This window comes from Alternaria arborescens (assembly GCF_004154835.1).
Source record: "Alternaria arborescens strain FERA 675 chromosome Unknown contig_19, whole genome shotgun sequence".
NCBI classification, from domain to species: domain Eukaryota; kingdom Fungi; phylum Ascomycota; class Dothideomycetes; order Pleosporales; family Pleosporaceae; genus Alternaria; species Alternaria arborescens.
The window spans coordinates 45,142-67,819 of NW_021167874.1; the positions used below are offsets into that span (position 1 = coordinate 45,142).

The following is a 22,678-nucleotide window of genomic DNA, read 5'->3' on the forward strand; positions in this document are numbered from 1 at the left end:
CGCTGACACACACGGTGAGAAGGCGACGTGCCGAGGCGCCTGAGGACATGAAACACTCCACGAAGCGCCATCACCGCTCACAGGATTCGGTCCCAGTGCATAGCAAACGCAACCCTGCCATGTGACACCCGCAACGGGTGGCTTGCATTCACCTTCATTTTGGCATCGCGCAATCTTCCGACGCGTACGGAATCAGCCAAATGCGGAAGTCATCACGCTAGGGGCATCTGTCTTGGGATGTGGCTCAGCCGCGAACGACGGACAGTGCTCATCGCAATGAGTCGTGGAGACAAGTCCAGCCTCTCGGCCTATCTTAGCTAACGGTGAGGTATGTTCCTACGGAAATGACGAGGCCCCTGGGGATGCAATCTTAGATTCATAGCCGCGGGCGCATATCTCGCGCCATGACTAGCATGTGCCTGCGGCCTTGACTCTCAAGCATGCTTCCGACTTCCGCCGCCGCATAACTATCATGGCATGGCAATGGCAATTTCAATTTGGTAATTCTAGCACCGACTTGACGATGCGACGGTTGGTGCGTGGTCTGATATTAGTAGTTATAATAAGTTCAAGGTGGATCACCGCCAACCGCCAACCCGACCTTCGTCCCATCGCTCCTTGCGCTCTGCTCGAAGGTACGCAATCTTCCGGCCTTCTCTCAAGCGCCTTACAAAGTCCGTTACTTCTCGATCGCTGGCAACGGCGTCTCCACCGCCAAAGCCTTCGCCTTCGAGAAAGCTCTCTTCCAGTCCCCGGCAGAGAGCCTCTTGCTCGCCTACCGAAGCACTCAGTCGCTGATACAGGGCCGGCGGACTGAACTCTCGGAGTGCTTCATCCTGTTCAGTCTGCTTTGCTCTCCACTGACGTTCCAAAGCACGGAGTGCCAGTAGACGCGACTGTGTGCCATCACGCTGATGCTGCACATGTGCTTCAAGCTGCTTGAGTGATTCTGCAAGTCCCACATTCTGTGCAAGAAGCGCCTGTAGAGGCGCGATTGATGCTGGCAGTGATGGATGTGTTGTATCGGGATTGTGAACTATAGCATGCTGCAGTTCCGATGTTTGAAGCACATGGTGCAAGTCCTTGGTCCTACTCGTACCTTAGTGGTGCATGTATCAATGACGCAGACTTGGCATACGGTTTGTCCTTGAGCACGTCAGGTAGCCACCCATCTTCGGGCGGTTGGACTGTGGGTTGCTCGGAGTCTATCTGAGAATATCGCTGCTGTGCACGAGGGCTTTGCTGCTGATCCCCCGGATACGATGACTGACCCGGTGGGGGTGGGGGCAATGGAGGTCCCTGTGATGGAGTCGCATTCCCACTTGAACGTCCTGGCTTTGGAGGCGGGGGTGGAGGCGTCGATGCATCGAGTTGGTAGAAGTTTTGAGAGTGAACTGGGGACGAATAAGCCATGATGAAGTGTAGAGAGTCGGACCCCAAGCGAGGTAGTGTTGCATGTGATGGCGTTGGGCGGTGCTAGCGCGTCGAGGTATTTGATCTAATCTTATCTCATCTAGACCCCTGCATTGAGGCCACAACAGCATCAACCAACTCTGGGGCACTTTCAAGCTGTGGACACGTCTGGACGCGCCTGCTCATACTTCTGCCTACACACTTTTTTGGCCGCCTACAAACAACTGCTCTACCTCTGCGTTCCCTCACTGCCTCCCGCCAGAGCAACACCACAACGAAAATGGCAAGCACATCCCCACCAACGCGCCCAAGCTGCTCCCGCTAACTTGCGACTTCCGCTCCAGGCCAACGTTATAGCGAATTCGGGCCACGATGACATGATTGTACGTTCTGCATAAACGCCCCACAGACCCCCCGCCTCTCCCTCTACCCGCTTCTATCTTCACCCCGCCTCTATACTTTCCAGGCCACCCACTCGCGCAATGGCAAGCCGGAATCCGTCTCCAATGTATATTAACGAGGTACAGCATGATGCCGTTCTGGACTACTACGGCAGGCGGCTCGCGACATGTTCCTCAGACAAGACCATCAAGATCTTCGAGGTGGAGGGTGAGAAGCACACACTAGTCGAGACACTGAGAGGGTACGTCACTCACCACCGCGTTCCACGATCTGTCCGCTGACTGCCAAAGCCACGAGGGCGCCGTCTGGAGCGTAGCATGGGCCCACCCCAAATACGGAAACATCCTCGCCTCGTCCTCGTATGACGGCAAAGTCCTCATCTGGCGCGAACAATCCGGCAGCTGGCAAAAGATCTACGAAGTCGCCCTCCACACCGCCTCGGTCAACCTGGTCGCATGGGCCCCACACGAGGCAGGCTGTCTTCTGGCGTGCGCATCAACCGACAGCAATGTTTCCGTACTCGAATTCAAGGACAACAATTGGACACACCAAATCTTCCCCGCGCACGGCACAGGCGTGAACAGCGTGAGCTGGGCACCTGCCTTTGCGCCGGGACAGGTTATGAGCGCGAGCGGGAACCAGGCTGGAGCTGCGAAACGACTTGTTACTGGAGGTAGCGACTGCCAGGTCAAGGTTTGGGAATTCAGTCCTGAGAGCGGTAGCTGGAACGCAACGCTACTGTATGTCCATTGAGTGACTCGACAACATGTACTAGACTAACATGAACCAGTGGGATCCACGGCGACTGGGTCCGCGACGTAGCATGGTCCCCCACCGTCCTCTCCAAATCCTACATCGCTTCCGCGTCTCAAGACAAAACCGTCTCCATCTGGACTTCCTCGGACCTGCGCGAGTGGAAGCGCACGCAGATCGATGTCGACGCTGCGGCGTGGCGCGTGAGCTGGAGTCTCAGCGGCAATGCGCTTGCGATTAGCACGGGCGACAACCGGGTTAGTTTGTGGAAGGAAAGGTTGAGCGGGGGTTGGGAATGCGTCAAGACGATTGAAGAGTAGAACATCCGTTGTCCTATCATGGCGCAGGCTGGGCCCATCAGATATTATCCTGTACGGTACGGGAGAAGGCTGAGACCCCAGTGGTGGACGTATGATGAGTGGTTTGGCGATGATCAGGGCCGCGAGATTACTGAAACGGGCACTTATTATCGGAATGGGTTTGAGGGGAGGGTGTGGTATGATGGGAGGTGGGATGGTCTCTGATAGAGCGCGGTACGAGCGCACAGTTTCGATGGGAGCGAGTAGTGTGAGACGGTAGTCTTGAATCAATTTCTCCAATAGCAATCACTGACGAGCTGATCTTTGCATATTGTCATCTCCATTGTGTTGACGCTGTTTGGTCTTGTAGCTCATGTCGTCGATACATGCTTGGCTATCCAATGGTGTACCTGCGTACGATCGCCAAGTGGCCGAGTTGAATAAGGCGCCAGGTCAAGTGCGAGATGCCGTGTTCGACAGTTTTCAAAAGTTGCCCGATATGGTAGGTAAGACGGGCGCTAAACTTCAGCCTCATCGAACCCAACATCTGGCCCTTGCTTCTAGATTCTGATACTTTACAGCTAACATCCACATCAGAGACTAATACCCATTTCGATGTCCTCGAACAGTCGGTAGCCTAGTTGCAGTGTGATATCGGCGTTGCATCTGTGTCTTTGAGAAAGAGGCGGCCACACCTTGCATGTGCTGCCTAGACGCTAGCCTTCTACAGCCGCCTATCTACCTAGGTTCCCAAATATACATATTCCACCACGACTGTCCGGAGACATCCTACAAAAAGGAGTAAAAGACTATGGCGGCTGCAGAAGTTTGCAACGAAACAGCTTCATCCCTGTCCACAACACTGCCATCACCCCATCAAATCCCACCAGCTCCAGCAAGATCGAACCAGACAAGCCAGACGCCTTTAACCCCACCCCAACTCGAAGCCCGAACCATACTCACACATCTCCTAACGCGGCTCTCCCAGCCAAAAGATGACGATACCGCCACGAACCCACGTTACGACGAGTACTCCGCATGGATCAATCAGCATAGCATCCCCACCCTGACCACCTCTCTCTACTCCATGGTTCGGCCCCAACTCTGGACTTTGCTTTCCTCCTCCTCCTCCTCCTCCTCCTCCTCCTCCCATCGGCTATCTCTCGATGCCCTGAAACATGTTGGCGGCGACTTGCGGCTTGAGACTCGAGGTGCCATTTACTTCAACGGCATCCTTGGCGTTGACAAGCGTCTGCGCATGTACGTGGGACAGAGTGGCAATCTGAGGCAGAGAGTGGCTCAGCATTTGAATTTTAGATATCGTAGGGATCATCCCAGCTTGCATTACTATGCGCTTGAGTGGAGTGCGTATAATGTATTTGGGGTGTGTGCTGTTCTTCCTCCTTCTTCTTTTTCATCTTCTTCGTCTTTGGTGGCGGGCATGGAGAGGTCCGATTTGGTGATGAATGTGCTGGAGATGTGGATGTGTCTTGTTTTTAGGTCGTTGCCCTCTGATACACTGGAGGAATGGCTGCCAGATGACGAGCTCGTTGATAAAGGGAGAAAGATGGCAAAGGAGGGGGTGGTTGGGGGCTTGAACGTTGCTACTCCGCTTGATCAGGGTGTTGAAGTCAAGGATATGCCGTTTGTGGATCTGAGCGGAGAAGTGGATCCTGTTATACGGGATTATCTCAGGGAAGTGAAGAGGAGGGAGGGCGACGTGCAACAAGTAGAAAATGTGACGATCAAAGATGTGACGACGGAGGTGGACGAAGAAGAGAGGGCGCTGAGGAAGAAGATGTATGCGGAGAAGGCTAGGAGGTACAGTAAGAGGAGAGAAACTGATATTGTTATTCCGCAGTGGGTGTTCCTTGGTGCTGTGGCAGTGGGTGTTGGAGTTTTATTGTTCAGGAGTAGTGGAGGGCCGGGGAGTAGCGCGCGGTGGAGGTAGGGACTTTAATTTTGCTACAAAAGTCGAATGAAGCCGATCTTATCACTCATGTTGTAGTATATAGTATAGGTTTGTCTTCCAAATGAGTATATATACAGCTGCATACAGTGAAGCCAAGTAAGTGTTTGGGAACACACTTCTACTGCGATACAATACAGTGTAACTCAACAGCGTTGTGTCTGCGTCTTATCACCAGCACGCCCATCATATCAATAGTATAGGTTTGTAGCTAAGATTGAGTGTTCAATACACTATCTGGTACAATCAAAGGCTAGCGAAAGCTTGTTCAAGATTGTTCCAGCTGCAGTGTAAGCGATGAAGGGAACGGCCACGATGTGGACTGCTGTTTTTCGAGTCTGCCAGTCACTCTTTTTCGGAGGCATCTATGCATAGGTTTGATGGATGTATTACCGAACTTTTAGATGGCTCATCGCTTCTGTGTTATTGTAGAGCTATAAGATAGGATTGATTGCACTAAAGTACTTCATCGCGCACCAATGTAAGCTAACAGAGAACAATTACACTCTGAATTCTTGTTACAGTTGTCTGCATGACGGTTGTGGAAGTCACCGTCGCGGTGTTCGTGATAGTGGCTGTAGCAGTGTTGGTTTGCGTTATGGTCGCAGTAGCGACAACTGTTCTGGGTACCTAATCGGAAGAGCATAGGTTAGTGACCTGAAAACCTAAATTGATAAAGCTTTCAGAGGCTTACTGTGACTGAAGTTGTTGTAGTTGCGGGAATGTTTACGACTGCCGTCCAAGTTGTGCTGGAGGTAGGTACGGAGAGACATTTGCAAGCCGAGCTAAGAGCCTGACCTTCGATATAGTTCGCGAGGCATGTAGGCTTCTTTGTGGCAACAGCAGCCGCTCGCTTTTGCTCCGCTCGGGCGGTTAAACACCCGGGGTAGTAGCTCGTAGTACGAGAGACCGTGGTACTGGTTACTACTATTGTGGTAAATTCCGTAACAGTCGCCAAAGCGGTCTCGGTTTGGGTCGCATCTTCAGTAGCCGTAACGGTCGCGTCAGTAGTCGTGATAGATCCAGACGTGACTGTGTTAGTCTGCGTGATGGTTCTGCTTGCTGTCAGCAACAACGCAACCTAAGACATAGATATGGGTATATTCTTACGCAGTAAAGGAGGTTGTTGTGGAAGTCTTCGTTACTGCAGGGATCTTGAGGTAAGAAGAGCAGAAGGGTGTGGCCTGAGATTGCTGTTTTGCGACAGTAACGAGCCCACGCACAACGTCACAGAACAACTTCGAGACTATTGGGGATGCGGGCTCAGGAACCGGACTTCGAGGAACGGAGATTCCGGCAGCGGGAATTGTAAGACTCAAAGCCAACCCGGCTATCTTGCTGAAGTGCATGGTGGGATGTAAGAGACAATAGAGGCTGCTGAATTGCTGTAGAATATCACGCTGAATTCTATGTGGGTGGAGCAATGGAATGGAGGGAAGAAGAGTTTGAAGACATCTTGTAGGGCTAGGCTGCTTGCTGTTCATCCTCTCATGTCATTCTAGAACGTTTAGTTTACTGGAATGATTGGAGTCGGCGATACCGGCACTGTCTGGATGGTGCAGCGCGAAGTAAAGCTACACTCCAACGCCACCAAACCTACCTACCTAGCTTTTGTTGTTCCTCGTGAATATAGCATCTCAAGCCCAGAAAGTCGCTTGCCGCTCACAGCAGGGTGTCGGTCAGCCAGCCACGTAAATCCCCTGGTCAAAAGCATGTGTTGGCTTGCCGGATCTGGTCACATGGGTATAAGGCGTCTAGACAATGCTAGGTTGCCCTACGACGATCAAGCTTGGAAGTGCCCAAACTGGTAAGGCCAAAGGCTTTTTATCTATGTTGGTATGACTCTATTCAGCCCTGCGGGACGACGCATCATCTAGCTTCACTTCAATATGTGGCAAAGAAAGGAGCTTGACGACTGTGGAAATTAAGATGCGATCTTGCATGTTGATCTTCGACTTTTTGGGGGTATCGACACTGAGGTGGCATTAGTGGCGTCGGCTATTCATCCGGAAGCCTCGTAGTCCGAGGCTAAAACTCCTTCGAAGCCCAACGTTCTCCACAAATTGCTTCCCCACGACCTTTTTGTACAATTCAAGTTCTAGACTTCGGAATTCCCGCCTTGCGGAGCTAGGACAACTGCATCTGGTTGAAGGCCGGCAATTCCGGACACCCAAAAACTGCTTCGCAGCCAAGTGCGCCACTACCACCGCCAAGCGGAGTGCGTTGCTTTATGGTCCGACTATTAGGATAGCTCCCAACTAACTCGAGCTACAGAGGTCATCTAACGGAACAGCGACTATGTTATAGAAGTCAATCGCGGTGACTGGCCCTTTGAGGTTCAAGCACCAATGAACCGCGTTCTTGTACTTCGTGCCCACGCGATACGCGACTTCAGCGTCAACACGTAAGTTTACCCTTCTGTGGAGCTCCTTTGCCTCGAGCTCATAAAACTGCTTCATGTCTGGCGACAAAGCGACCGGTGGTACCTTTCCAGGCTTGTACTTGGCAGCCAGTAACGCCATGAGGGGAGACCACAGCGCAATCTCGAATAGCACTAGACCCAAGGAGTAGATATCGTAGTGAATCTGATATCCAGAGGCTGTCTCGCCTTGATACAGCGGATGCCGATATATGGCTGCTTCTAAGTCATGCAGAACTTTTCCACGGTCAATGGTTTGGGCCTCGGTATACTGACGGGAGTAACCGAAGCCCTGAACCAAGGCAGTTTCGAATTGCCGAAACCCAACGACAGCATTCGTGGTGTAGACTTCCGGAAAGATGATGTTATTACTATTGATGCCTTTGTGCATCCAGTTACTGCCATAAAGCTTAGCGAAGGTGTAGGCTATACGCCTGGCGAGCCTGTATCGCGTTTCGAGTGCGGGCTTGAACGGAGAATCGAAGAGTTTGCGTAAAGAAAGTGGCTCGCTTGCGGCGGATCCCAAAGTATCAAGCGGACTCAGCGGAAAACGAAAGACGATCCACCAGCAGTGGCGACCTGGATCATCCGTATATCCAACTGCTTGCAAAGTTTGGAGATGGCGTTGGCTGCCAGGTTTGCCCAGAAGCGAGACCAGTCTACGAATGCGCTCATGCAGGATATCTTTGTCCTGTTCCGATATGTTTGGATCATATTCCTTCTTCTCGTACAGGTATGCAACCCCAGGATCGTCATGTCCAGGTTTAAGGAAACGAATCCTGGTCAGGTCTGCAAGAGTGGTGTCACTAAGACTCCAATCATCGATTTTGGACTTTCTTGGCAATGAGGCTACTTCTTGTAGCGTTATGGCTTTACATTGTGCGAGATACGCAACATCCACCTCTGGAGATCTTCTCTCATCCGGTGGGGAGTTTTGGAGCAGCGACAGCCTCCCTATATCAGTTATCTCTTGGACTATGTGGAAACTGAAACGCGTTTCCTCTTGTTGTACCTCTTTCCGCTGATCTTCAAAGACCAGCTTGTGCAGCCCACTGATATGGGTTTCGAGAGTGTAGACAAAATGCTCAAACTTCTCTTTATCCCGGACAGCCCAAAACAGACGACTTGCAACTCCAATTTGTTTCTTGTTAGTCACAGATTCGTTCAACTTCTCGGCTTGGATGAAAGCCTCCAGGTTCCTTTTTGGATCTGATCTTCTCAACACGCGGTGCAAGCTCCGCCTCATCTGCAGCGCCATAGCGCTCGTCCTCTTAGGTTCCGCATCAACAGTCTCTCTGAGTTGCAAGCCGTATTTATTCCCATGCTGTTCGAGGTTGGTAACGAGTAATTCGATGCGCTGTAGCGTTCTCACGATGAGATCGTTTATCGGGTGCAAAGCCGGCACAAGCTCGCCCTCGGCGAGCCCAACACTTGTAGCCCAGATGCTTAGATGCACCTTCGCTGTTTCAATCCGGATTACCAGGTCTTCCGCATCGTCATCGAATCGTATCGTATCTTCTAGTATCCTCATGCTCTCCGCTACCGCCTTGAACACGATGGGTGCGATACCGATCGCAACTCCGGCTACTTCGAATCCAGACATGATTGGTAGGTGAACAAGCTAGAAGAATGATACAAGACGAGGGTGCTCGCTTATTCCGAGTTGTACCTCAAGCGTTGGAACCTTTTCTAGAAGTGTACACTTTTACTTTCTTGATAGCTTTCCAACCAAAACGGGATTGCATACCTTGAGGGTACACCTTGATGAGAGCGAGCGTCCCTATCTAGAGGAGCACTTTGGTTCGATGGAAGGATGGAAGTATTTCTGATGTATCCGCGCATCTGCGTTGGTGCTGCGCTATTGTCGGCTGCTGGGGCGTAGAGAGCAGGTTAAGTGTGGAGAAAACGGTCGCATTCTTATCACCGGCTGCGATACCAACTCGGTCATGACACGCACGAGGTCGACGTTTCTTCGAGCTAGCATGATGAGATGTGTTGTTCAGAAGATTATCCAGGTATACGAGCTCGGTTGCTATGGACCCCTCACTCAATTCTTGGCAGCTGAAACGTGCATCTGGTAAAGCCAATGACTGTCCCGATACAAACCTCAGGCACTCAGAACCTGAACACGACAATACTATTCTTGTTGAATGTGCATTTAATCTTCGTATAACATCTCTTGGCAGCTGGAAGTGACACGAGCTTTTCTCCTGGAAATTACAAGTATAACGGTATGGTTTTCTGCGAGAAGCTATGCGAGCTGCTGCGAGCTCACCCACAGCAATCGACCTCTGCGCTAAACTTCGAACGAACTTGCAATGGAAGAGTTTGACTGGATCAGGTCATTCGCGGAATCCAGCTATGGTTCAGTCAGCGATCCTGTTCCGCCATCTGTAGAACCGACAGAATCAAAGACACTGCCTGCAACAACTCCGCGGGGTTCCTTCGCTTCATTTGTCTGCCATGTTACCAGTCTAGAACGCAAGCTGCGCTCGTTCTCGCCTATCGTCCTCGATGATTCCTCAGTCGTCAGAAACACGGGCAAGATCCTAGGTCAGGGAAAGACATTCATGGTCAAGCATGCTCAATGGATTCGTGATGTGAATGAGCCACCTCTCGATGTCGCTGTGAAGGAGATCATTCCGGACACCCGAGCGACGAACCAGAGCCTGGAGTATGTACCGTTCCGCAAAATTCGATACGATGTGCTGATCACATCTCAAAGCTCTTCTACCAGCTCCAGCAGCCTCACACAGAACGACTGGAAAGAGATCTTGTTTGAGATCCGAGCTCTCCTTCACGAGCCGATTCGTTACCATCCAAACATTATTCGACTGCTGGGCATTCAATGGGGCCTATCACCAATCTCGGAATCTACCTATCCAGTGCTGATAATGGAGTATGCATCGCTTGGTACTTTCGCGACTTTGCAAGCCTCTTCTGAGCCATTGTCGTTTGCAGCAAAGCAAAAGCTGTGCTACGATGTTGGGCGAGGACTGTCCGCACTCCACGCTTGCGGGATTGTGCATGGAGATATGAAACACGAAAATGTACTTATCGTACCTGCTAAGGAGCCACTGGACGGTATATCATACACTGCGAAACTCGCGGACTTCGGTGGTGCCGTGATGAACATGACGCCTAACGAATTTCGCAAAATGGAGACCTGGACGTGGCCTTTTCAAGCGCCTGAGGTAACGAGTAGTCAGCGACTCTCCAAAGATGGGATGGTACTCACAGACGTGTACGCTTTTGGTTTATTGGTTTGGAGAGCATTTGAGGACGGCCAAGGGTTTGTGTCGCTTCCTGGCGCAGCACAGGATGCATCTGATGAAGACAAGCGCAGCTTGAGCGCACGCAAAGCATCGCAAAGTTTCACTGCTAGTGCTGTTGCTAGCATTCGTGAATATGCTAGCATGAGGGGAATGTCGCAACGCTGCGTAGATACCATCACGTATACCATCCTCCACACCGTGCGACTGGAACCAGAGGACCGAGATCTTGTAATGGCTCAAGCGGCGTTACGAGGATTAGAGTACGATAAGCGTGATAACATGAGATCTAGTACTGATGGGATACAGTCTTGGTCATATACCAAAATATTTGCGTTTCATCAAGAAGAAGAACGAAGAACGAGCAGCCAGTGAGACCGGGGGACCGCCCGTAAGTCAGCTTCCAATTGCTAATTGTCGCTTACAGGTATCTAGGGACAACACGGCATCACCAGAGACGGTGCTGCATTGTTTCTTGGACAATATGGCAATGATGTAGATTTGCAAGACAACATGTAGAGGCCTACTACTCTACAAGATCTGTGCAATTAACTGACCGCTTACAGTCCTGGCTTCCGACCTCGTCTGAACGAGCCCAATCCCGAAGAGGTACTGTTTGAGCCAGAGCGATTGAAGAAGATCTTAACCTGGGATCAACAACGGCAAATGTTGGATGAATTGAAAGCCACTGCTAATGACAGTGCAAATGCACCTGGGGATCTTATCGAGATGAACAAGACAGTCGCTGCGTTCCACGTGTTCCAATGTTATCTCCTCGAATTCGGCACTAAATTCAACGCCGACGAAACTATACAGTGGTTATCGAAAGCCTCTTCGAATGACGATAGTCATGATGATGCAGATTACTTGGCGCAGGCTTGGATATGGCGGATCTCCCGCGCACTTGAGGTCAACGTCAGCCTCACACAAGGGAGACTTGAGTCACTGCTGAGGATGTCTGTAATGCGGGGTCACTGGAGTTGTCTCCAGGACGTACTCGGGCTGATTAACACTAATACTGGAGCAATCCAACAGCAATGGTCGAACAAGTTCCAGCAGTACCGTGACATCTTGCTTTCGCAAATGGGTGCCGTTGGGATAGGCTACTTCTTCTTGCCGCACATGACACCACCATGGAACAGGGTCAGCTTGAGGGATATCAGTCAACTCGATGAGACTATCGCGGCTATTCTCGGCGACACGTACGACTCTTGCTTGAGATTACTCAATTCTCAGCTCCCAGGGTCGTCAACACAACAATATCAGCGCAGAGGAAAAACCACATTTGACCGAATTTACGTCAACATACGGGGACATGGTCCACTGCACTACGCCGCCGCAAGAGGCAATCTGAATGCCCTGCGTCACATGATTGAGAAGTACGACTGCAACATCGATTTGCCAAATCAGCATGTGGACGAGACCCCACTAGTATGCGCTTGCTCTGGCGGTAAACTTGATTGTGCACTACTATTACTCGACAAAGGGGCTGATGCAAACGGCTATCATCATGCGCAAGAAGGACCGCTGCATTGGCTTTGTAGCTTCTTGCCCAACGAAATGGAGATCATTGCATCAGCTCTGATCAAAGCAGGGGCTGACATCGAATTACATTCTGGCGGCATGCGCGCGGACGTTCGTGGTATCAGAGCTGATTGGGAGCATATTTTTGAAACCAAAACAACGCCACTTGGAAGAGCGGTCCTCATGAATAGCCTTCCAGCAGTCAAGGTGCTTTTGAAATTAGGAGCTGATGCTCTAAAGAAAAGTGCCAACAAGCACCCAGGTGAATGGAAAGGCGATAAGGCAACAATGGTCGACATATCTTCGCCTTTCGAGTTGGCTGCTGCCTTGACACTTCCGGAGATCCTCGCGGAGTTCATTACCCATATCGATGGTCCTACTGGTGCGCCCCGAACGAAGCTTCTAGATGTCTCTTCCGTAATTGATCTAGCACGCGGTAAGAAACTGACCAAATTCGATCCACTGTCATTGCGAAGCCGTCTCGTGCGCCATGGACACAAATACAAAAGCAACCTTAAAATCACCTGGATGATACTCCATGCTCGTTCAATTCCCTTCCAGGGCGCCATGCCTACCGAAGAGCTCCAAAAAGTACGAAGTAGGACGCTGTGTCACGAGGTCGCCCATGGAAACCTAGACATCGTTGAGTGTCTTTTGCAACTTGGATACAGCGCTAGTGGAACTTCGGATCATCGACCTTTGCAGAAGGCTATCGAGCTGAATCACGAAGAAATGTTTCAGCTCCTCATACGGTACCGGGCGGACACTTCAGTTACGACAACGACACCTGCGGGTAATATATCCCTGCTTCATATCTGTGCATCACGACCACGTCAGTCAAGACCCGGAAGATACATCGCCGACGCTCTCATTATAGCTGGTGTACCAATCGAGAGCACGGATAGACGTGTCAAACCACCCTTTGCATTGGCGGTCTTGAACCAAAACTTTGATGTAGCCCAGGCGTTAATCGATAACAATGCTGACGTTGATGCGGTCTACCCACTCCAAGTGTATGGGTTGAATGGACCAGAGACCAAATCAGTCAGTGTTCTTGTGGAGATCCTGTCTCAACATACGAATCGTACCCTTGAATCGCTCAGATTCCTGTTTGGCAAGCGTAACGGCGGTCCGGCTCAGCGGCCTGCATTTTACGTCGATCTCACAAGCAAACTCACTATCCTACACCTTCTTGCCGGTAGCCCCACCTACACGCAAATTGGGCAGATAACACCAAAGATTCTTAATCTTTGCCTCGAGATGTACTCGGATGATGAGCTCATCAACTGTAGACATCCACTCTTGGGTACTGCACTATACCACGCTGCCACAAATGGACACAAGGCCATGGTAGAACGGCTCCTACAATACGGCGCAGACGAGACACATGCTGCAGGCCCTGACATTGATGGTTCCGTGCAAAGTTTGTTCAGGTCGCGAGATACCTGGACACCACTTTGGGCTGCGATATTACGACTTGACGAAGAATTGAAGAAGAGAGTGCTGTTTCCACCGGATGGACCGCCCGGCACATTGCTCAACTCAAACATCATACAAAATCTTGAAAAGATTGTGGCTTTCCTATCCTCGAATGATAAAGACACTTTAGCGCAACAAGCCGTCGAGCATCTAAAAACTAAAATGGAGGTACTCCAGGCTGAGTCTCGTATATCTCGAATCGAGAAGGCAAGGGCTAAGAGAGAGGCGAAGATCATGGAAGAAGAACATCCCGTTGATCTGGGGATACTTTCTGGGAAATCGGGTGAGACTGACAAGAAGACTATACGGGATATATGCACAGGTCTTGAAGATGAATGGAGGACTAAGGAAATACAGACAATCCTTCAGGGCATCGAGCTCTAGAAACCAACTTGCTTAGTTGATCGTGGTGTTCATCGAAAGATTGGTAGCGATATATATCCGAGTAATTGTAATCAAGTCCTTGCCCATGTCTACGGTAGCTAGATGATAGATGTGATCATTACAAAGCTGCATATAGTGAAGCGAAGTGTTTAGGAACAGACTTCTACCGCGGTACATCACACTGTGACTCGAAAGCGTTGTGCCTGCGTCTTACAGTGCTTAGCGAAACCTGCTTCCCCTTCTACGGAGTTGGCGCAAGGTATGCGCCACACAACTGGCACGCATTGTGACACCCCACCTGCCTGAACTATCATACCACTGCTCGGCCAACGGCCAGCACACGTGCAGCTAAGCACCAGTTCACCGGTTTGTACCATACAAAATTGCCAACCCCTTCGCACTTTCCCACCTCTAGTAACTATCGTGCTAAGGCTCTCAAGATCCAGTCTATAAAATGCGTCGCTTAGTTACAAAATCAGTTTCCTTCATTAAAACACCGCTTGCCGCACGGAAATAGTGGCACGCGGCTAACAAGGACGAGCTTGGCGGCTGCCAGGGATGATGTCATCCTACATGGGCAACCGGTGAATCGTCGACTGTGCCGCAAGTTCAGGAACTTACTAGGCCGATAAGTACTTGGACTGACCGGTCTTATACTTGATCCTAAACTCTCCTTTCAGTGAATCGATAAATACAGACGAAAAGGCAAAAAAGCTTGAGCATTACATAAATACCTCAAAGTCCGCTGATCACCACTGAGGTTCTTTATTCTATAGTTAGTTTCTCTCAGAGCACAGAAGCAGCAATGTTCGATGTGCAACGGCAGCAAGTACTGGACGAGTGCCAGTGGGTACCTGGAGAAGGGCAGCTTCGATATATCGCAACTCGGACTTTTGCAAATACAGGTAAGCTTACCCAACATGAACCTAGCAATACTTTGTTTCTATCGGTACCCTGACGTTAGAGACTGCAGATAATGCATCACCAAATGACATTTATCGGGAGGGAGATCTGAGCGACCTGGAGGTAGATGATTGGTTACACCAAAGAGGCCGCTTCGTTCGACCAACTAATTCTCGTCTTGCAAAGGAAGAAGGCAGCATTAAACTGCTCGTTTGTGAGAGACTCGGCTTCCAACCTCTTCAGTTCGGCATGAGCAAGGCATCCTTTTTGGCTGTAGAAGAAAAATACGGTCTACCAACTGAAATGCTTCCATTCTTCAAGTTCAATGGAGGCGGTCATTCTTACTACTTTCGTCATTCGGCTTCTCACGATCCAGAACAGCTCGGTAAGATCAAATTATCAGGACATTTATATACGGATCTTACATGAGAGTTAGTGATTACGATCAAGGTCCCACAAATGTACCAGATTGCAAATTACGGCCTCTGCCTGACGCACTCATTCAAAACACACGTCACATTCGGCTTCATGTTCGGCTGGAATATGTTCTATGAAGGGAGTTGGGAAAGGTACGGGTCTAATATGGAGCGTCCCGAACATCTGGAACCGCATGGTCCCCGGATTAGCAAGCTCATTAGATCGACAAGTTCTTATTGGAGGCATCCGTTGCTGTTGCCGGTAATTCTACTCGAAGATCACGTCTACAATGCGGATAGATACAAAGGGCGTGATCTATCTCCGAGAACAACGGGACTGGAAAGGCAATTAGGAGTTACGAAAGCCGGGCGAAACGTCAATTCTCCAGATTCATTCAATGTGGAAAAGCTGGATCGAAAGACGATCATCACTCAAATCAACACTACTGTTACCGACGCAGTCACTTTGGCTGGCAACTTGAGATGGAATACCAGATACTGTCAGTTTCTTCAAGATATCTCTAAGGACATCCGAGATCTCATTGAACCGATACAAGGAAGAGAGCCAAAGCTAGATTACACTATTGAGACCTTGGCAAGTCTTGTCATCTCGATACTAGAACACACGGAAGCAATAAAGGCCAGATTGGATATACAGCTCAATGTGGTAAGGGATTCAGTTCAATTTAAAGACGAGTTCAAGCATTGACCAGACGCTGTAGCTGTACAATCTGTTCGCCCAAGTAGACAGCAACGTCAACTCGACAATCGCAGCGACTACGGGACTTGACAGTGCCGCAATGAAAGCCCTTGCTTTTGTTACCACCCTCTTCTTGCCTCCAACTTTCATAGCCGTACGTATCAACAATCGCAGTCGAAAAGAAGAGAAATCGTAGCTAACGAAATTATTTACCAAAAAGACATTGTTCAGTTCGTCAATGTTCGATTGGCAGGCCGACGTTGAAGCACGATCATCAGATTCAAACGAGGGAACTACGGTTGTCTCTAGACATTTTTGGGTATACTGGGTAGTTAGCGTGCCTTTGACCGTTGTAGTGTTTTTGGTCTGGCGTACATGGTGGCATCGAGAAAAGAACCACTATCGGCAGAAGTACCCTAGTGTCAAGCTGGATAGCATTGTCACAGATAGAGGTCCGAGTTTGCCAAAGAGATTGACCGGATTGATGTTGGAACGAAAAAGACTAGATGATATAGAGTTGCACGTGAGTGAAAGGACTTCTTCAGCCCAAAAGGCAGGAGACGCTCATGTGATCTAGATGGAATGCATAAAGAGTGTACGAGATCCGGGATAGACGGACATTCTTATCTACTACATGCAGCTCCTCATAATCACAAGAGTAGACTGTAAAAAGATACTTCCCCGCTATCTTACAGCAAAGACGACGAAACAACAACAACAACAACACATTCTAACATCACTCATCCCCTCTCTCTAAACAGCAGTCCTCTGATTCCGATGGCGATACTCCTTCTCCCCTCTCTTCGCAATAGCCCCATCCTTACACGTCGTCCCATCAGCCACAGGCCGCATAATCGCTTTGCCAAAGTTACAAGTACCAAACTTTGTACCATCGGCTGAGCAAACAGTAGCACCATCAGTGCTGCATGCCTCGCCTGCGGAACCGGCGACCGGGCTCTTGGGAGAGGGTGTGGCTGACGGCTGTGGCTGAGGCGATACTGATGCTGCAGGAGCTTGACCTGTTGGACGGAGAGGCGCAGATGGGGCGACGGCGGATGCAGTTGGCATGATAGCGGAGCTAGCGCCTGGTGCGAATACACCACCAGTCTTGGAGGGTAGCGGGGGCATGGGCGCAGTGACTGTTTTGATGGTGCGGAAAGTTGATGCTGTGGTGGACACGGAGGGTGGTGTGGCTACGGGTGGAGAAGCCGTTGGAGCAGAGGGAGGGTTGGCGGCAGATGAGTTACCGGGAGCAGGAGCAGGATCAGTATCAGTGTTGCCACTACCACCACTGCCACCACTGAAGGAGCTTGCCTGGGTAGTCTTGCCTGAACAGAGATCCACGAACGGACCTGTTCCGGCAACCGTGCCGTACTTTCCGGGATTCTCAAAGGTGAACTCTTTGCTGTCCGCGGTTGTGCCGCAGGATGTACCAACCTCGATATTGGCGACTGCCATGTCGGGGAGCGCGTCGAAGCCAGCTGTGTCATCAGAACCACCAGAGACAGTAATGGGCGCGCAGTTCATGTACATCTCCCGATTTCCGATTTTGTTGAACCACGTCCATGCCATTGTCATGACCCCATTAGGGAGCTCGGCAGGCACAGTGTACTTGAAGGCATTGTTGGTGCTAGGACCGTTTTGGTCAAGATTACCTGCAGCCTCAACGGGACAGCCACCTTCGATTGAGTAGATGACTTTCCACTTTGACTCTTTTGTGGGCTCCTTGTCAGTGGTTACGCTGATTTGGCAGGAGCCGCCGCCGTGGACAGCGGTGCCGGTGAATGAGAGTGTTTGTTCGGAGCCCACTGGCCACTCATTCATGGTGTTGACGGTGTAGGGAACGGCTTTGCAAGGGAAATCGGAGCCGGTGGCCTCGAGAGGAGAGTTGTTGGGGTTGCCGTAGGGGACCGGGCTTTTCAAAATCATGTGCGCGCCTGCGTGGAGCGGTGCCATGGCCAGCATGACCGCCGCGGCAATGAGAGTCGACTTAGCGGACATGGTGTTTCTTAGACCAGCTGAAGAATGTATGTATGTAATCTGAATGAGGTACCGGGGTGTATTGTCGGAAAAGTTTCGCAAGGAACAATATGAAGTATTAGTTGGGAATACTTCGATCGCTGTGTGGTTGGTATGTTCGTAGTGTCGGTAAGCTGGCAAGGAAGAATATAAGACAAGGACTTAATAGTCGCAACGTTAGAGGTGAGAGAACCGCTGTGGTATCATAAAACAATAGCTCCGCCGGTGAGCAATAGGGGAATGACTTCACAATGTGAAAGAGTGTGGATATGAAATGTAATGATTGTAAAGAATCAAGGAATGTGAAAGTGAATGTGGATGATAGCAGTACCATGACAGCAGCATTGAAGGCTTTTTAAAGAATAAACAGGAAGCGCTGTTAAGTCACCCCGGTCAGTTAACAGTGATGGCGGGTAGTTGAAACGGTGATGGCGGTTACTTGACAGGGATGATGAGAGCTGGTGGGGACGGCGGTTAGCTGACGAAGACTGCGCAAGGCTCAACCGTTATGAATAGCCATCGGGTCCACCCGCTTTTTACCTTCCCGATACCATGAAGCCGCCTGCGCTATGTGCCATATAGACGATCCATGGTTGATCTTCAGGTCGTTGAGGGGTACTGAAGCGCGCATAACGACAGGGAGAGATCAGACTTGGAGGCAGCGAGCGCCAATGATCACGCAAAGAAGGCACGAGTCGCATCTGAGTCTCCATGTCTGTGTACGTATGGTATGACCCGAAATAGGCAGTGATAGCTTTCGTGCGAAAGCCTTCAGCCATGTCGAAAAGTGCTGTGGTCACGGAGAAGTGAGACAGCGAGTGAAAGGGAAAGAGCGCTAGATGGTTGCGTACTAGTGTCACTTGGCAACACTAGCCATCGCAACCGCGAAAGCATTCCATCACCAGTCAGGGACGCGCAAGAGCATTCGCAATTCAAACGGTTTTCACTGTCCGACGTAGCGTAGGGTTAATCGCGAATCGACCAACTTCCCGACGGCCCCCGTGCCCCCCCGTTCCTGCATACAGTGTCCGCACCGACATCGCGACGCGTTTAGTGTTCGCGAGCTCTGCTGAGCTTCCTCACGTCTCCTACACGAACCACCGACCCGACCCGTGTCAACAGCCATGTTTACGAGCACGGGAAAGACGGCGCCGCCCCAGGCTTTCATGTCGAGTTATGCGCCGCGACTACGAAGCCACGGAAACTCGCTCATATCGCCAATTGTTCCACCCTCGAATACCCTTCCTGCGCCGCGCGTGACCAAACGAGGAACTGCCGTCGCTAGCTATGCCGAAGACGCCTACGACGATGACGATTTTGAGGACAGCGATAGGCCGCGACGGGCCACTGGTCTGCGCAGTGTGCAGAAGATGGACGTAGCCAGCGCAGACCATACGGCGCAAATAGCAGCTTTGGGGCAGGAGCTCACTGCGCCTGTGGACCTTCAAGGCATATGGCGAGACTGGATGGGCAGGCCGAAGCGCACACTGTGAGTGGCATGGTGGCACACTTCAGCTATGGGATGCACGAGGCTAACATACTGCAGAACAGAAAAACAAGTGCAGACGCAATCAGTCCTGCCTGTCACGTTGATACCGATTCGAATAGACATGGACATCCAGGCCTTCCGTCCTGACGCACCGTTGCCAACACCGTCCAACGCGCGAGAGTTCGGTATCAACGAAAATCTGCCCGCCTACAAGCAGCCCGATGTTACTCCCGCGTACAGGTTGAAGGACTCGTTCCTCTGGAACCTGCACGAAGCTTTGACGACACCCGACCAGTTTGCAAAGCAGTTTGTCGACGAACTGGACCTGCCAAACGACCGAAAGCCCCTCATAATATCCCAAATCGCGAACCAGATCCGTCAGCAGCTCGAGGAGTACGCCGGTGTCGCGCTGCATCCGCTCTTCCATTCTGCAAACGCGCCCGCTGTCCAAGGAATAAATGCAAAGGCCGCTCTCCCTGCGACATCTCGAGACGGCACATCCACGCCCCAAGTACCAGCCACAAACGGCGCGTCGACCCCTATGACCAATGGCGTATCGCGTACGAACGGCGCGCAGACACCAGCGAGCATTCCAAACGGCATCAGCGCAACTGCGACTGCACTGCCATCGGAAGAACTTCATAACCCCGATGACACCTACCGGTGCATCGTCACCCTCAACATCAACCTCATGAACCGACTATACACAGACAAGTTTGAGTGGTCGCTACTCCACCCACCCGGCTTCGCAGAAATGTTTGCCAAAACAACATGCGCAGATCTTGGACTATCGGGAGAATGGGTAAACGCCATGACACACAGCATCTACGAAGCCGTCCTGCGCTTGAAAAAGGAAGCCTGCGAGAACGGCGGATTAGTAGGTGACGGCGAGATCGACAACGACGCGGTCGAGCCCACAATTGGCGCGGGCTGGAGATACGACCAGGAGCATCTCTGCGACGAATGGGAACCCAAAGTCGAAATCCTATCACCGGAAGAGATTGAGAAGCGTGAAGGCGACCGTGAGAGGCAGATTCGGCGGTTACGTAGAGAGACGGCAAGATTCTCGAGCACGACGAATATGACTGGCACCCCCGCTAACGAGTTCTTCAACAATATCGAAGGACAGGAAAATATGGGTCGTGGCGAGCGCAGTAAGAAGAAGAGGCGGTTCAGGAGCTTGAGTCCGGTTGGCAGAGGCACGCCGGGTGCTGGGGGAGGCTCTGGGTACGGCGGGCAGGATGGAGGTCTGCAAGAAGGGTATGTTTCAAGTTTCCCATTTCTTACCACTCCTATCTATGGTATCATGTGTATAGAGACATCAAAACTAACAACAAACACAGTGAGCGACAAACGTGGCGCTGCGCACACTGCTGGGTCTGGGGAACCGCTGTCTGGGCTGTCCGCGACGGACCCAAAGGCCCACGTACCCTCTGCAATAACTGCGGTTATCTCTATGAACGCGATAAGAAACTTCCACCCTGGAGCGAGAATCTCTTCTACCACGAGAGGCCGCAGCACGAGATTCAACAGTATCGGCCGCAGCGGTGAGAGTCGACTGAGACATGTACTTTGCTAGTAGCGAGGGTACAACCTCAGCCTCTGATTGTCCCTTCTGATGCCTGTTCTTCTCGGCTCAAAAGTCACTCCGTTGGACAACAACGAGGCCTTTTTTTCTTCTTGTTGTTCTGGAGCATTTTCTGCAGCGTTGGCGTCTTGGGCTCGTTTGTTCGAGACAGCAGGCTTGTAAAACAACGTTATTTTCTCTCTCTCTCCCTCCCGCAAGGACTCGATCACTGTGGGCCAATTGGCTAGATTCCAGATGCCGAGTTCGAGGCGGTCTCAGGCCAGGTGGAGGAATATTGCAATGATGCGGTTCGCGTATACTCAGCATGTATCTGCCTTGGGAAGCGTGATGCGGACTCGAGTACAACCAACAATACGTGGTCTAAGCCTATCAGTCATGAGTACTGCTGCCTCGCGTTATGATCGGCATATGGCAGATAGCATCTACCAGCTGGCAGTGCAGATTGCATTCCTATTGTGCCTTCCCTCTTTCTTTTTTGCGCCCCTCAACGTGTTGGGGACGCGTCATTCTAGTGTTGGCAATGAGCCAATCGCATCTACTGTGTTAGCTTCGCGACAGAAGCTGAGGACCATGGGTTGGAGCGGTGAGACAGAGGGTTGGATGCGGGATGAACGTAGTGATTTGCACAGGACCCCGTATCGTAAGTGTCGGTGTGGCTCTTTCGGAGAATTCTGTACGTTGCAAGTACCTTTGTATCTCTAGTAGCAACATGCCATAGCAGCATGATGAAACTCATCCTTCTGGTTTCATAATACAAACATCGTTGGTTGTACCCATTAGACAGACCGTCTTCACGTTTTTCATTACGAAACTTTCAAAGGACTTGGGTGAGTTCCGTTAGTGTCCTCATCCTATTGTCTTGGTGATGGCTTCGTGTTGTGCACCCAGATCATCAGACGATCGCCTATCACTCACCCATGTTGTCATCAGCACCAGCACTGCAGCATCGATACTAGCAGACTCATATTGTCTTAGTCAAACACTTTGCACACCCCAGCATCTGTCGTTTCACGTGCATGCGGCGTAAGAGCAAACATCCCAGGCATTGGTTAGAGCAGGACAGTTCTTGCGTACTGCATTTCTTGCTATTGTGCCTTATTGAACGTGACATTAGGAAGGCAGGCATCAAAACAGTCAGCGCAAGCTGCCTGAACGTTGTACGCACCACAACGCACAGATCAAGGCCTCGTATCCAAGAGATGGGCGCCGTCTTCGTGCCAGGGCCAACATCCCAACTATAGCAGAATCACATTACCAAATTTACCGTGTTGATGCTATTGTCGTGCAAGTTGTGGTTTTGTACCTGGGCGCTTAGCCGCCCCTCTCTCCAACCATCTAACTTCCCTTTGCCATGATTCGCCCTCGTCGAAACGATCCTCGTTCCTCTGGTCATCATCATTCGCAGACTCGAAACACTGCCCGCCTAAGGCCGGCATCTGGCTATACCTAGCCAGCCAACCAGAGTGAATGTGCTGTAAGCGGCTTAACGCATTTTTATTGTGACAATAGCAACAATGGCCATGCTGGAGGCTCAGTGCGCGATCCTGCGAACTGCCCGTGTGGGCTAGCTGTTGTGGAAGATATGGATCTGTGTGGCGTGTGGGTGCTTGGGGGTGGGTACGGAGGTGTGTAAACTAGGCTTCTTCCTA

At 51.0% G+C, this 22,678-nt stretch overlaps 8 protein-coding genes across 8 annotated transcripts; 4 read left to right on the forward strand and 4 right to left on the reverse strand.

Annotated features, from left to right (window-relative positions):
- Positions 1-578: 578 nt before the first annotated feature.
- Positions 579-1,413, reverse strand: AA0111_g7920 (hypothetical protein; the record flags this gene model as incomplete). Its single annotated transcript, XM_028654311.1, has 2 exons — positions 579-1,089; positions 1,139-1,413. The coding sequence occupies 2 exons, from the start codon at positions 1,411-1,413 to the stop codon at positions 579-581; spliced, it is 786 nt and encodes a 261-aa protein (XP_028504473.1).
- A 280-nt stretch (positions 1,414-1,693) lies between these two features.
- Positions 1,694-2,888, forward strand: AA0111_g7921 (Protein transport protein; the record flags this gene model as incomplete). The annotated part of the gene is made up of 5 exons (XM_028654312.1): positions 1,694-1,696; positions 1,758-1,796; positions 1,941-2,056; positions 2,106-2,555; positions 2,606-2,888. The coding sequence occupies 5 exons, from the start codon at positions 1,694-1,696 to the stop codon at positions 2,886-2,888; spliced, it is 891 nt and encodes a 296-aa protein (XP_028504474.1).
- A 790-nt stretch (positions 2,889-3,678) lies between these two features.
- Positions 3,679-4,818, forward strand: AA0111_g7922 (hypothetical protein; the record flags this gene model as incomplete). Its single annotated transcript, XM_028654313.1, has 1 exon — positions 3,679-4,818. The coding sequence occupies one exon, from the start codon at positions 3,679-3,681 to the stop codon at positions 4,816-4,818; it is 1,140 nt and encodes a 379-aa protein (XP_028504475.1).
- A 504-nt stretch (positions 4,819-5,322) lies between these two features.
- AA0111_g7923 (hypothetical protein) lies at positions 5,323-6,185 on the reverse strand (the record flags this gene model as incomplete). Its single annotated transcript, XM_028654314.1, has 3 exons — positions 5,323-5,466; positions 5,531-5,891; positions 5,947-6,185. 3 exons carry the CDS (start codon positions 6,183-6,185, stop codon positions 5,323-5,325), a joined length of 744 nt encoding a protein of 247 aa, XP_028504340.1.
- A 909-nt stretch (positions 6,186-7,094) lies between these two features.
- Positions 7,095-8,858, reverse strand: AA0111_g7924 (hypothetical protein; the record flags this gene model as incomplete). The annotated part of the gene is made up of 1 exon (XM_028654315.1): positions 7,095-8,858. The coding sequence occupies one exon, from the start codon at positions 8,856-8,858 to the stop codon at positions 7,095-7,097; it is 1,764 nt and encodes a 587-aa protein (XP_028504476.1).
- Positions 8,859-9,573: 715 nt separating this feature from the next.
- Positions 9,574-13,914, forward strand: AA0111_g7925 (hypothetical protein; the record flags this gene model as incomplete). Its single annotated transcript, XM_028654316.1, has 4 exons — positions 9,574-10,790; positions 10,837-10,918; positions 10,963-11,042; positions 11,094-13,914. The coding sequence occupies 4 exons, from the start codon at positions 9,574-9,576 to the stop codon at positions 13,912-13,914; spliced, it is 4,200 nt and encodes a 1,399-aa protein (XP_028504477.1).
- Positions 13,915-16,686: 2,772 nt separating this feature from the next.
- On the reverse strand, positions 16,687-17,934 carry AA0111_g7926 (hypothetical protein; the record flags this gene model as incomplete). The annotated part of the gene is made up of 1 exon (XM_028654317.1): positions 16,687-17,934. One exon carries the CDS (start codon positions 17,932-17,934, stop codon positions 16,687-16,689), a length of 1,248 nt encoding a protein of 415 aa, XP_028504478.1.
- A 1,142-nt stretch (positions 17,935-19,076) lies between these two features.
- AA0111_g7927 (hypothetical protein) lies at positions 19,077-20,992 on the forward strand (the record flags this gene model as incomplete). The annotated part of the gene is made up of 3 exons (XM_028654318.1): positions 19,077-19,441; positions 19,499-20,701; positions 20,785-20,992. The coding sequence occupies 3 exons, from the start codon at positions 19,077-19,079 to the stop codon at positions 20,990-20,992; spliced, it is 1,776 nt and encodes a 591-aa protein (XP_028504479.1).
- Positions 20,993-22,678: the final 1,686 nt, after the last annotated feature.